General features: G+C 31.9%; 1 protein-coding gene across 1 annotated transcript in view; it reads right to left on the bottom strand.

Moving 5' to 3' along the window:
- CNTN5 (contactin 5) overlaps nucleotides 1–15,530 on the bottom strand; it is a 466,521-nt gene that overhangs the window by 357,718 nt on the left and 93,273 nt on the right. Inside the window, exon 4 of the mRNA XM_006907500.1 lies at nucleotides 12,867–12,962. Coding sequence (XP_006907562.1) covers nucleotides 12,867–12,894 — 28 coding nt within the window. The 5' untranslated portion in view covers nucleotides 12,895–12,962. The remainder of the gene's footprint in view (nucleotides 1–12,866; nucleotides 12,963–15,530) is intronic.

The following is a 15,530-nucleotide window of genomic DNA, read 5'->3' as shown; positions in this document are numbered from 1 at the left end:
TTTTATTTATTTCTGTTCATTTAAGTATGAGTAAATAACTATATCACTACATTTATTTTCTTGAAAATAAAATAATGATATTATCTTTTAAAAAAATACAGAAATGAGCTATTTAAGATGGGTTTGTTGGGCTAGCCTTATAAAATGGTTCAAGGAGATTAATTAGCATTATCTGTTGAGTACCTGATACATCCTGATACATCCAAGCCTGTTAGCAGACATATGAAAGATGCAAGAACTGCCTCAGCAGCCTACTTCAAGTAAGAAGGATACGATGTCAGCAATGATGGTCATACAGTGGAATATGTGATAAGAATTAAATAAGAGAAGGCAACTTGTTTATAAGTACTTAAGAATGCCGATAAGGGATGGGGGTAACGAAAGATAAACCTTTTCTTACTTAATAATGAAAAGATAAAGTGACGGAGTATCATCATAATCTCTAAGTTATAGAATATTTACTATGCAGCAGGCACTACATTAAGCACTTTATATATATTATCTCACTGAATCTTTTCAACATGTAAAATTTTGAAAATAAGGATGATAAGAGCAAGCTATATTACTTCTCCAAGGTCACACTGCTGGTGACAGAGTTGAATCTTGCTAACCACAGATCTCAAGAGTTAAATACTTATGCTATACTTCCTTTAATATATCAGTCAAGAGCTAATGCATTCCCTGTTTGGATTAAGCTTAAACTATTTTGAGTTAATTTTCTGTGCAACCAAAAAATGATGAATAATGCATATTTATTTCCTGTCCCCATCTCAATAAGGATATTGTAAAAAGAGAGGAGTCATGAAGGATTATGAAGAAAATGATCTTATCATTTTAATTGTTTGTTGGATTTGACCACATATTTTCAACTCCTTTAAGTCTTATATGCTGTGATATACCAAAGAAATCATATTTTCTCATTGAAAGAAAGCCTCTTTTAAAAAAATAGGCCTGGGAAGAGAATTTTGGTTGCCACCTGCTTGTTTATGGACTGCGAGCTAGAAATGGATTTTATGTATTTAAATAGTTTTTTAAAAATAAAAAGATGAATGAAAATATATGGAATTCAAATGCTACTGTCCATAAGTAATGCTTTATTACAATGCAGGCATCCTAATTCATTTTTATATTGTCTATGGCTACTTTTATGCTACAGAGGCCAAATTGAGTAACTGTGGCAAAATCTACACTACTCACAAAACCAAAAAACTTTACTATTTGGCCATTTACAGGAAAACTTTGCTGACCCCTTGAGAAGAATTTAACTTTGATGAGAATGTGCTCAGTTCAGTGAATTAAATACAATGTGGACAAAGAGTAGTACAATTTCTTAGAGATGAAAGCAAAGAACCGGACTCTGGCATTGTTGATTCTGTTATTTTTTGTGCTAATCATCAATCTTCATTTAAAGCTAGCACCTGCTATTTAATTTCCTTGACTTTTTTTTTTTTTTTTTTGGAATAAATGTGGTTGCTGTCTATTTCTCTCAAAGATCTATTGTACTATTTATTATCTGAGAAGATTGAGAAAAATAATACCAATATATCATTTTAATGTAAATAAGTTCAGGGATCTTATTAGGTTCATTTTTCAAGGGTAGAAACTGAGGCTAGGATAAGTTTTATTCCTTGCCCTCTGAATCAACATTTGAGTAAAAGGTACAATCAGGATTCATACTCAACTATCTGACTTCATTATGTGTGTGTGGTCTTTTACCGTCTTACCTTGAGTCCAACTCAGTGAGAACATATGATTGATTTCTTTGGTACATCACAGCATATAAGAAGAAAGTATTAATTTTTTAAAAAAATGTGAGGTCTTTTAATTTATGAGCTCAGCAATTCTATCTAATTTGCCTGCGTTTGACTATACTAATTTGACTGGTTGTTCAACTGCTTTACCAAAATCAAATGAAAGTAGAGAATTCATAACAACAAAACATGAAAACACTAGTTTTTCCAAGTAATGTGAGCCAATAACCAAAAGAGTGAGTGGCTTGCTTTCCTGGCCAACTATTTCCACATTCTTTAGTGTAGAGTACCTCACAAAAAGGGGGAAAAAAAATTTATCTTAAAGGAGTTGAAAATATGTGGTCAAATCCAATTAAACAATCAATATCAATTAAATAAAACCAAGTAGCTCTAAGTAGAAATCCCAAACAAATTTAAGAAGTAAAAAGGGTGTTATTGAAATGATTTAAATATTCTCTCATATGCTGTGTCCAAAGATTCTAAAACAAAGTCCAAGTTGAAGTGTTTGCTTTGTGATATTTGGCTTTCCATGTATAAATTTTGTGTGATATAGTTCAAATACCAAATACTCTGAAAAACATTGAGTTTCCCGTTCTAGTGACAGCTAGAGAATGTATTATGATACAGTGCAGTTCAAGCAAAACAAGATTAAAGACATTATTTTAAAACTGATTTCTGTAAATTTTAAAAGAACATCAAAATGTATCTGTTGATAAGCACCAGGTTCAGAGACTATCAAGCAATCAGTTAAAGCTCTTGTTACCGCATAGCACAGTTTAGCTTAAAACAGTCTTTTTCTGTGTAATTTAAAGGTATAAAATTTGTATTATTATTATCTTTTTACTCACATAGGAAAACATGCAAAAAAAAATGAATAACTTCTTTATTGCTCTATCATTACCTTCAATATACTTGTATTCTCACCCATCTTGTATAGCTTCCAAATAATTATTGAGATAGAGACATGAGCACTGCATTATTTTATTTGGTCATCTATAACTACAAGACTGTGGACCTTACATGATTCAACGTATAGTGATTTGAAATCAAATAATTAAGAAAGGGCTTGGAAAAACTGCTAAACTCCGCCAATATTTTTGAGACAATTACTTTTCGTGATCTTCGTACAAAAGTTGAGGTATCATTCTATCTTACTATTTCATAGGAAAAAGGGTGCAAAAAACACTTCTTGAGGGTTTTTTTTTTTCTCGCATAGTTTTAGTTATAGAAATTTTTGTTAGGAGATTTAGATTTTGTAATGTAAAATTCATTTTTTAAGGAAAAAATATCAACCAAATGCTTTATTTTTATCTTTGTGAAACTTTGGTTCCTATCTTATATGGATCTACTCTAAGAGACTAATTTCCGGTACCAACTATCCTAGGATGAAGAAGCTCCCTGAAGACAGTAAGGATACCTGGTGTCCTTTCACTTTATCGTCAGGGTTTATTTTTCCTTTCGTTGATCCTTTTCCATCACAAATCCTCAGATTCACATTTCCAAGTGCCACTCTTCTTCTAATTGCCTTGTTGTCAATTTGATGTCAACTAATCTTTGCCAACTGGTAATTAATGTTAGCAGGTAATAATTTAAGGTGTCACCTCTCTCACAAGTATTTGCATATTAAAGAGGATTCTTGAAGGCAGATCTTCAAGACAAATTGAATTTAATACTTACTATCTTCTAAGCATTGGGCTAATTGCTTTACATAAACTATCTCCTAATTCTTACAACAATCTTGTGAGGTAGTTTTTATTATTCCTTCTTCACAGGAAAGATAATGCTTAATTTAACAAACAAAACAAATAATTCATGCCAGAGCTAAAATGGGAATGCCTAGCTTTCTGAGTCCAAATACCAGGTAAAATATTGTCATAGTATAGTACTATTTGGAAGCGAAGACTATCTAGTATTCCTTGGCCACAGTGTTTAGGAGACCACCTACTTGTACTCTCTGGACTTGTTTACTTATATAGCATTTGGTTTTACAAAGGATTAGAGACTGAAAAACCTATCTATGTGTCATAAATTAGGTTGAGATAAAAATATTTTCAATCTAAAGAAGACAAAAAAATATTTTTCTTTAATAAAAAAATGTCTCAGCTGAAGTGTTACAGCTTAGACATGAGAACTGAAGGCCTCTGCCGCTATATCCTAGCCAATATGTTACAGAGGAGGAATCTCAGGGCTATGGGCATGAGGAATAAGGGGTTTAGCATCTGGGACAGGACCAGGTCCTCCAGTGTCCATTGCTGTTTGAATATTTTTCTAAATCAAATAAATTGTGTATTAGAGACTTTACAATGAGAACATGTTAAGACATCCAAGTGCATTATGCTTCTGTGTTTGCTGTGTGCTCAAGCATAGAATTTGCTATATAGATCACTACTTGATAAATTCCTTTATGTTCTATGATGGCATAAAACATGTACACAGAAATAAAATAAAGTTCATTTGTAAATCTTCACAAAATGCCCTTAATTTGGTTTTCTTGGTGCTTCCTGTATAACCTATTATTATGGTTGTATTCTCCTCACTGCAAAATCCAATATACATTCAGCATTAGTCTTCTCTGTGAATAACATGGGTGTGATGGTGATGTTAGAGGACTGGTTGGCTTGGAGAGCATGTTTCAGAGAGCTGGATCTGTGTCTATGATTTTAAATTTGTAGGAAGCCAGATATATCAAATACTGGGGATTTATTTTGCCTGATACTCTATCCCACATAACTTCACAACATCACCAAGGCCAAAGGATATTTGGCTCTTAGAACTGAGAATAGTTTATGTAGAAGTAGGGCTCTGATCAGTAGAATTTTAAAAAATAATAACAGTTTTTAAAAATATGTTTCCTATATTTTATGCTTTTTCTCTGGCTATAAATGACAGGGCTTGCAACTTTTATGTTCTTTTTGTGCCTTGTTCCCTGCAAATAATGGAAATGCCAAATAATAATTCTGACTATTTTTTCTTGAGGATATCAACTCCTCTCTTTCACAGTCATAGAGGCCCTGGTGTTCCTGGGCATCTGGAAGGTGTATTAATCTTTCTGGCTTCTAGACCTTGTATGTTTGAGAACTACAGCAACACAATTCTTAGTTAATGATTTTTTTGCATATAGGCAATTAACTTAATTCTTACAACTATTTGGAAATAAAACATGTATACCATAGATATTAGTAATTTCAATGTAGATTTGAAATCTCCTTAAACTATGCCACATAAATACACAAATTTTATTTTTCCTAGAGTGCTTACTAAAGAAAAAGAAATAAATGTTCATACTGTAATATATATGTATATATACATATATGTATACATGTTCATACTGTAATATATATGTTCATACTGTAATATATATATGTATACATATACATATATATGTGTGTGTATATATATATCCCCTTTCTAGACTTCAGACACATTATATATATAATGTCTCTCTCTCTCCTTCTCTCTCTCTCTCTCTCTCTATATATATACACACACACACACACACACATACACTTTTCTGTCATAAAATAGGTACCTAATACTTGATATATACATAATTTAACTACTCTTATTCTGTCCTAAACAAACCTAATTTCTTAGTTAATAGGTAACAGTCATACAACCATAAATTCGAGTTCTTTTTCTTCTTCAAATTTTGACTAATGAATGAATGGATCAATTAATCACTAAGAGTGATCATATTTAAAGTGATCAAAATTATTTAAGTAGGCATATTATGATTTTATGTATAATTTCTAAAATAACAGAAATAAAATATGTAATTTTGAAATGAGTAAAAAGAAAAATGCAATAACTGCCCCTCATTAATTAAAAAAGACAGTGAAAGTGAAAAGAGAGCAAATGAACTATAGAAAAAGCAGAGTAACTAGTACAAAATAAGATGGCAGAAATAAATAGGAATAGGTTAAACTCATTAGTTAAAAGATAGTAGGCACTCAATAAATTTGTTGAATGAAAAGTACAATATTTGATGTAATAAAATAAGCATTATATTTGAGAGGTTGATTGATTCCATTGTTTAAAATGTCTTGTTAGTATTCATAATATAAAGGTTTTAGTAAATCATTAACCAAAATGCATTTAACATTGTATAAATTATATCAAAGATTGAAATCTGTTTCCATAATTTACTAAGTATGAGAGCTTAAGTGTTTTACTTAATCTTTCTAAAGCTTAGATTTCTCTTCAGTACATCGAGCATCACAGTAATCTCTAACTCTCAAATATTTTGCAAAGATTTCATGGTATAATAAATGTAAAAATGTGACTATTATATTGTAAAGTGGTATAGTCATATGTATTTTTAATACAACCTATTACTTTGTACAAGAATTTTTAAGTCCCACTTCGATGTAAACTTCTAAGATGTTTCTGCACATAATAGGACTGAAATATATTTAAAGTAAAATAGTAATTATTGATTTATTTATTTAAAAGTATCTGTGGTGATAACCTCTAAACCATAAAATAGTTCTATATTCAATTATAGGTTTTATGAGGTTTATTTATACTTTTTCACAGAGATTTTCTTTTCAGTATAACCCCGAATTTCAAAATTAGTATACTAGACTGACAGAGGTGTTTTTAGCAACCCAAATCATTTTGAACAGATGTGCTTAACAGTTCAGAAAAATATATTTATTTCCTGATAGATGAATAACTACTTCAGTATCCAATCAAGATGCCTTCATTCACAGATGTTACTGACAGGAATTAATATGATCTCTTGGGAAGTAAATAGGGAAATTTAGCAAATAAGTCAATCTTGGCTTTTGCTTTTATTCACAGAAAAAAAATGTGAATTGTACATCCACTTGAGGTAATGAGAAAATAGATCTTTGGGCTATTTCTGAATATTATTTAATTTTCTCTGATATATAAACAATTTATAATTTCATATAGTTACCACCACTGTGTCATAGTAGCTGCTGCTATACTTTGAAATATTTGAATGTGAGATTAGGTGATCCAAACTCTGTCATAAATATGGGTTACAATAAACTAATAGCAGGAGGCTGATAGGAATTGTCTAAAACCCAATGACATTAAACTGTTGTTAGAATTGGTACATTTATTCAATTTTTTAATATGCAGTTAATGAATATCTACTAAATGTCAGGTACTGTGCTAAGCATTTATGATAGAAATAGAATATGGCAAATTTTGTACCCTTAAAGAATGTATAATCTATTAGGGAAGATTAAAATACTAGTAAGGTTTTACTTCTAACACTTTACTTCACATAATAAAATTCTGATAAAATAAAATAAAATAATTACGATTTGAAAGAAAGAAGTAACATGAGAGTGGAAAACAAAATAAAATCAAGCATCAGTTAAACAGGTATGTTATGATGATCTATATGGTTAGATGAGACAGAAATTTGGATCTGAGATTTCTAGTATGTATCATGTTATTTACTCATTTCATAATATTTAATCTCATTTTACCAAAACACAGGCATCTGCTGAGGTCTTAGCTAACGGGTGTCAGAAGAGAGACTCGAATCCAATGTCTCTTTCACCGAGTAGTTCTGGATTATTCTTTCTACACTTAATCTCCCTCTTCAGCAAGAATTTTTGACTTGACTTCCTCAAGATAATCTCAACTAGGAAATCTAATCTTCCAGGCTTCAGTTTCTTCCTTTGACAAAAATATAAAATATCACATTTTATTTTTCCACATTGATAATGTGAATCTAATTTTATTTATCTTTTCTACAATTCATAACATTATTGTGAGAAAAAGGTAAATGGTAAAAAGTTTTCTTACTACATAGGTGATCTATATTTACTTGTTTCTGCTTATAATCTCTCTCTGAAAGTTTCTTATAGTTATATATGGGCTAAAAACCTTGGCCCACTTTATTTATTTATAAATATTTTGCATAGATTCATTCAATGAATATTTTGAGCTCCTATTCTGTGCTAGGCACTAGTCTAGGTGTAGGGTACAACACTGAATAAAAACTACAAAAATTATGTCCTCATGAGATTTACATTCTAATTTAAGGAGATAGTAAACAAATAAGTTAACAAATTTATACAGTGTATGAAACGTGATGAGTGTTATGAGTAAAACATAAAGCAGAAGAAGAGGGAGGGAATCGTGGGGGTGTATATCAAAAAAGAAGATCAGGAAAGGTTTTACTAAGAAGATGAAATTTGAAGAAAGACATGAAGTGCAAAGGCTTCGAGGAAGGAGCATGCCTAGTAACTTGACAAACATCAAGGAGATTGATATAACTACATACAAGAAAGTCGGAGGAATAGTAGTAGATAAATCCAGAGAGATCATGTGGAGCCAAATGGTGGAGACTCTCCAAGTCATTATAAAGACTTTGACTCTGAATGAAATGGTGTTTTAGTCAGCTTGGGATGTCATAACAAACTACCATAGACTGAGTGGTGGCTTGAACCACAGAAATGTATTTTCTCACAGTATTGAAGCCTGAAAGTCTGAGATCAGGATGCCAAAATAGTCGGTTTCTGGTGAGAGCTCTTTTCCTGACTTGCAGATAGCCACCTTCTCACTCTACTATCACATGGGGGAGAGAGAAAGTGAGCTAAATGGTGTCTCTTTTTATAAGGGCATTATTCCCATCATGAAGGCTTTATCCTCATGACTCATCTAAATCTAATTATCTCCCAAAGACTGCATCTCCAAAGAAGATCACACTGGGGCTAGAGGTTTCAACAGATGAATTTTTGAGGTAAATCAATTCAGTAATTAACAGATGGAGAGTTTTTAGAGAGTTTTGGGCAGAGAGGTGACATAATATAAGCTGGTTTTAAAATTCACTCTGGCTACTATGTTGAGAATAGATTGAAAAAAGGTAAATGCAAAAATGAGTGAGATTAGATAAGAGGCTACTGCAATAATCTAAGTCAGAGATGATGGTGATTTATTCTAGAGAGTTAGCAGTGAAGAGTATGAGAAATGGTTAGATTTTGGATAAAGTTTTGAGTAGGGTCAATAAAATTGCTGATAGTTTGGATGTGGAGTGTGAGAGAAAGTGAAAAATGAATAACTCTAAGGTCTGATGAATTATAAGGAATGAAATTGGCATTAACAGAGGTGAAAAAGCCTGCAGGTAGAGCAGGAAGATAGAACCAGGAGTTAAATTTTAGACATGGTTCAGCTTGAGGTGCCTATTAGCCATGCAAATGGAAATGTTGAGTAGGCAGTTGGATACACAAGCCAGAGCCCTTTTTAGAGACACACGTTTGGGAGATGTCAGTTTTTAAAGCCTATTTGTCAGGTGAAATCTAAGGAAGTGAGGATATATTAAGGGAAGAAGTTCAAGGACTGACACTTGGTGGACAGCAACATTAAGAGTTTGAGGAGATAAAGCAAAATCAGTAAAGGAGATTAAGAAGTGAGGTAAGGAAAACAAGAGAGTGTGGAATCCGGAAAGAAAATGTTTTATGGAAGAAGCAGTGACAGACTTGAAGACCGAAAATAATCCAAAAGTCCATCCACTGAGGAATGGATAAAGTGAATGTGGTGTATCCATACAATGGAATACTATTCAGCAATATAAATAACAAACTACTGATATGCGCCATGATATGGATGAACCTTAGAAACATTAACTAAGTAAAATAAGCCAAATATACATATATACACATGGACTGTACATTATATGATTCCATTAAGATGAAATTCCTACAAAAGACAAAAGTATATAAACAGAAATTAGATTAGTAACTGCATAGGTATATGGGTGGGGATGCCTTTATGAAATGATAGAAGTGTTCTCAGACTAGATTTTGGCAATGGTGGCACAATTGTATACTGAAATTCATTGAACTGTACCCTTAAAACGGGTTAATTTTCTGGGATATAAATTTCACCTCAATAAATCTGTTAAAAAAGAGAGAAAAAGAGAGAATGGGAAACAGAGACACAAGAGAGAGACAGAATTAGAGGAGTGAAAATGGATAGTGTATATACAGATAGAGCTTTTGAAGAGTTGTGCTGTGAAGAGGAGCAGAAAAAAATGAGATAATATCTGAGAGCATACGTAAGTCAGAAAAATTTTGCTTTGTTTTTTTTCTTAGATGGAGGAAGGGACAGTATGGTTGCATACTGTTGAGAATGATTCAGAAGAGAGTAAACAATCTCTGGTAAAGATGCAGAAGACAGAAGTAGACAAAAAATACATAAACTACAGTGCACAAGTTTAAGAATTGGACTTAGAAACACAATAATGGATCTATACTAAAAAAGGGAATTTAGAATGTGTCAATACAGAAGCTAATGAGTTGTGATTTGGTGATGAGGGCTTGTGTACATTATCTTCCAATTGTTTTCCTTTTCACAATGAAATTGTTATCATCTGAGAGTAAGGATGGGGAAAATTGAAGGATGGGAGACACATTGAAGATTTGACAAAATTACAGTAAAAGAACTACTTTTTTTTTAAAATTTCTTGTCAGCATGAAGTGCATTTGAAATTCACAGTTTAGATTTTAAATTTAGATCAGTCTGCATAACTCTATTTTTTTACAATCTTATTAAGCTGAGTAGGTTTGGGCATGCTGGAAGTTGGATTTACATTAGGTTCAATCAAGGTTTTGCCAACTGTCAAGTCTGTGAAGAAAAAAAGGGATGAAAAAATTGAAGCTGTATTCAAGAAACTGATAATGATTGATGGAAAAATATGAGAGTCAAAAGAGGGTAAGTAAAGTGAAAAGGAGGTAAAATTAATGATTTATAGAATTTCAGTGAGTTTAAAAGATTGCTGGAGTCAGGATAATAGAACGAGTGAGCAGAAAGATAGTAGATGCCAGACAGAGAATAAGATGCTTGCAAGTCTGGTACTTGAGAGATTTTAGCTGTCAGTAATAACAAATCAAGTGGTGGAAATTGATTTTAAAACAAGACCATTGGAATGGGGAAATAATAGGAATGAAGAGGACAGGGTGATTTAATAGACCTATTGAAATTTCCAAATATTAAGACTGGAGTAGTACTAAAGAAACTCACAGTGACTCAGCAGGTAAAATCTTCAGGAAATAAAGGGGCATGGGCGGGGAGTGCGTTAATAACTGCAACAAGGAAGTGTAGAATCTGATGGCTTAAAATCCAAAACTGAAGGTTTGTAATGAGGAAGAAAGGCGACTGGGCAATGAGGAGAAAGGAGAGTATCTGTTCTAAACTCACACGGAATGGTACATTTGAGAATGTTCAATGAAGAAGGTAAAGATACATAGGATTTGGCTGATCAGGGATAACTACCCACTGGGTAAGTGTTAGACATTAGTCTGGATACTGAACTATTCCTTTTATATTGGGCCATACATGTGTCCCATAGAACTCTGTTGTGCTAACACTGATATTTGAGTAGATAATTTAACATAATACTCCAGAATGAGTAGAATACAACCTATCCTACAATCTTAAATTATACAATCAGTCTAATATTTCTTATGATATATATACAATAGTAACATCTGTCTTTATGCTGATCTCAATCAAAGATAACATTTTTATTTATTTAATCAATTATTAATATATATTCTTATTTAATGCTTATCATAGATTCAATTCATTATACTATTTCTTTTCCCTTCAAAATCTTCTGTCTATAGTTTTCTTTGACAATTGGATAATTTATGTGTAATCCTGCAGTTTATTTTCCTATGTCATCCTCTTCCATTTCACATATTTTTACATATGTTCCAACAGCCTTTCAATACAAATTATATCTCAGAGAATCTTGCTCTTTCTCACAGTGATGACTTCATGTTGTTAACTCCTGTAAGTCTGTTGATAAATACTTTCACTCTCTATAGTCTGTTGTTTTCCCCTCCTCCTCCTCCTCTTTCTTTTTATCTCTAGTAATTATTCATCTAATACTTCTCTTCAAATAAAAACTGTCTAATAACCCATTGGACATAATATATATTAATGATATAGGATTCTCCTAAACCTACTAAATTTTTTTGTCTTATCCATAAGAAAAAGTTAAAACATATGTTGCTTTAAAATAATTTAGATCTTGAATCACATGCAGATAAGATTAGATATGTTTACTGTAAGGTCCCAAAATTGATCACAGGAGTGACTGAATTGATATATAGAGATTAAGTGATTAGAACTCAGAAATTATTCCTAATAGTGATTTTGGAACTCAAAATGTTTTCAAAAATATTTTCCTGTTGAAATGTAGTGTACTTTTCTTTCAATTAAAAAAAAAATTAAGAGGGTCAGAAACTTTAAGAAAATTGAATGAGGTCCTATTGTAATTTATGGTAAGAATTATTATCTATGGTAGAACAAAATTGGGTCCCTTTATTATACTAATAATGCAATCTAGAAAAAAGTATGTCTTTCACACTAAACAAAGAAGAAAAAAATTATTGAGATTCAATGGCCCTGAATTCTGTTTCCAGTTGTTAACTCTTAAATTGTATTATAGGAAAACTATACTAAGGTACGAAGAGGTACTCATTATAAATTATAGGTCTCAAGTAAAATGAGTATAATTAGCAGTGAGTAGGTAAAATATAATTAATCTGAGCACAATTTACTATTATGTTACTCCAAACTCCATGAAGTACTTACTTATTACCATGACTTTTACAAAAGTTCAAGTAGCCAAAAATAATAATCATAGTTTTGTTTGAAACTCAAAAAAATATTTCTTGGCAGTTTTTGTTTCAGTGTGATAAACACCATAAACAACTCCGTTTTCAGCTTATCTTATAAAACAAGATACATGTCGGTATTCAGTTAACTCAATTCTGACACTGCAAATAATTTTGAAAGGTTTTTACTTTCTTAGTTTATCACTTTCCCTATGCTCTCGACAATAGATTCCTCAATGGTGGCAGGCAGAGACATAACCACGACAATAACCATGACAGTCAAAAGTTAGAATGGCGATAAAACGATCTTATCATAGGAGCTCAGTCCCTTGTCCAGTGGTATTTAGAATATGTGATCTCTTTAATTATACATCTTGCATTCTGATACATGTCAAGAAAATCATGCACATTTCACTGGGAATGTCCCCCAGTCAATACACTGTCTAAAAGAATGAGCATATAGTAAAAGAAAGCAGCAGCAATAGAGGATGGGATGCTACTGTACCTGGTGAATGAGGTGGAGGAGAGCACATCAGAACAACGCCCTGGCCTTCCCTCACAGAGACTGCACTTCTTGTCCGGCCACTGAAATTTCCCAGATCTGTTAACATAACACAGCATTTAGATGCAAGGCAAACAGGAGTAAAAAGAATTGCTACTTTTGAAAACTTGTATTTACTTTTCCCTCATTATCCAGACAAAGTTTCTTTACATTTGTTAAGTAGTGATAGGAGGGCCTTAAAAATAAATCTATTCCATCCAGTTTTAAATAGCACAGTTTTTAGATTACATGCATTCTCTTTAGTTCTATTTATAGTGCATATAAGTTGCCAGTGTAGAAAGAAATTAGACAATACATTTACTACACACTAAATAGTTCTTTTATTTCATTATAATATTTTCTACATATTGAATTTTCTACTACCAATAAAACCCATTCATGCATAGTGAAAAGAGAAATAGAAGTGGTTAGGGGTACTTGGTGTCCAACCTGCTTTCTTGTTATATGTCGTGCTAGGAATGATGTATAAAACCAGGTATGCATTTGTTAAATTACAGAGGTTTGTGTGCTCCAGTAAAATATAATGAGGATATAAAGTGTTTTTTTTCTACAAATGTGAGTGAAAAAGTCATGTTACTTTCATTTTATAGAAGCCTGGAATGGCCTGTATGAACTAATAATACTCATCTATTTGATTACTCTGGGAATATTACAGCTATCAAAACACTCATGTATATAAAAGATTATAGCATCGACTGGGGTTCTATTGTCTTCCCTTAAATTATGTTACATCTACACAGTTTGAAAATACTTTCCTAAAAATAAACTGGCCCAAAAAGAATTATGTGTAATATTTGTATTTCTAACATTGTTTATTAATATATAGCTCAGTACATATGTCCTTTTCCCCTTTCTTGGCTAGGTTGATCAAAGACATGCTTTTTAGAACAGTTTCTTGGAAATAGTAGTTCAATATTTTTATATATAAAAATTGTCCCAGAATTCTCAGTCTGTAAAATCATGTTCCCATGGTGAGAAATGTTTCTTGAAAATGTTCTGCTTTTTCTTCCATTATTTATCAATTGTAGAAGAGATTTTTTAAAACTTTTTATTTATTTATGCTAAAATAGTATATTTTATAATAATACAATGTAGATCCTCAAATTTAATGTTTGTTAATTTGACAAGTAATGAAAGTAAGCAGTCAAAAAAATATACCGAATGGATATGAAAGAGATAAAACACTAACTTTAATATCCTAAGAAGGCTCCTATACCCTACTTTTTTTTGAGAAACGGGTAACAATTTACTTATTTGCTGAATTTACAATCAAATCTTAAATGCATAAAAATCATAAAGGACTAGTAAATGGTAAAAGCATAATGCCAAATAGTCAAACAGGTAGTCATTATTGAAGAAAGTGTTTAGAATTTTACACATACTTCTTTGTAAAAATAGTAAAATAATAAATAGTAAAAAGAAGTTCGCACTTTTATGGAGAGTATATTTTTCTCATTTAAATCTGTCCACTGAAAAAGAAGTGGAACATTTTTATAATGTGAAAGTGGTCTTTGTGTCGTCAGATTCTGATTGATCTAAGGCAGAATGATTTATGCAAAAATTTCTTGATTGGAGTGGGGATGGCAGCTAGAGAGAATAGTCTGAGTGAAAATTAGCTGGTTGTTTTTATCTCATTGCAAAGAGGAAGCAGTTACTTTCTTTGGAGGTATTCATCATAGAACTTAGTTTGAGTGCTTATCACATTATTTTTAATAGATTACATATTCTAATATATCAAGGAGAGAAATTTTTAAAAAGAACAAGAACTCTAAATGGATATGACTTTCATTATTATAATGCCTCTTACCAAAGTTAGAAAAAATACTTGTTTATATGTTCTATTTTTGACCTTTGAAGAGAAAAATGAGTAAAAATAAAAATCTTAAACAAGAACTTCAAAATTCAGGTTTTAATTATGAACTGAAATAAACCTCTTTCTGGACTTAGTATAAAGCACATGGACAAATGGATAAGCAATAGCCTGGAGGAGAAAGTTTGTGGTCAAGAACCACAGGGCCCCAGGCCTCGTCTTTTCTTGCACTTTTTCCAAGTCCAGAAGCTTATCAAAGTTTAATGATGGAGCTTTAATTAGAACTGCAGCTTACAGAATTATTACAACTATTCATCCTAGATGAACCATGCAAAGAAAAAGAGGTATACAAGAAATGATATAATGGAGAGCCTCACATGACAGAATGTAGATTTAAGATGTGTGATTTGAAGCACTATGACAAGATATAAGACAAATTTTGTCAATTCATTTAACAAAATTTCATCAGTGCAAACTATACACTGAATGCTAAGTTAAGTATTGGAGATACAAAAACAGCTATAAAGGTAAGATGTAGATATATAAACTAATCATGCCTACTTGGGTCAACAGTCCATAGACCCAGCTCAGGGGAGTCTGTCACCAAAAAGATGCGCAAGCCCAAACCATCATAGCTTCAACCTGTCACAGTCATACTTATGAGTTACCAGTACATACCATGTGCATTTACCATGTAGTACTTCATGCTAGTTCCCTGAATATGGGCTGCAAACACATATGTACCAACACACTCACACACACACACATTCTCTCTCTCTCTTCAAGTTTTTTCTCTT

Source organism: Pteropus alecto, unplaced genomic scaffold (assembly GCF_000325575.1).
Source record: "Pteropus alecto unplaced genomic scaffold, ASM32557v1 scaffold12, whole genome shotgun sequence".
NCBI classification, from domain to species: Eukaryota; Metazoa; Chordata; class Mammalia; order Chiroptera; family Pteropodidae; genus Pteropus; species Pteropus alecto.
The sequence above is the reverse complement of the archived record's forward strand: the minus strand, read 5'-3'. Positions and strand labels throughout refer to the sequence as shown.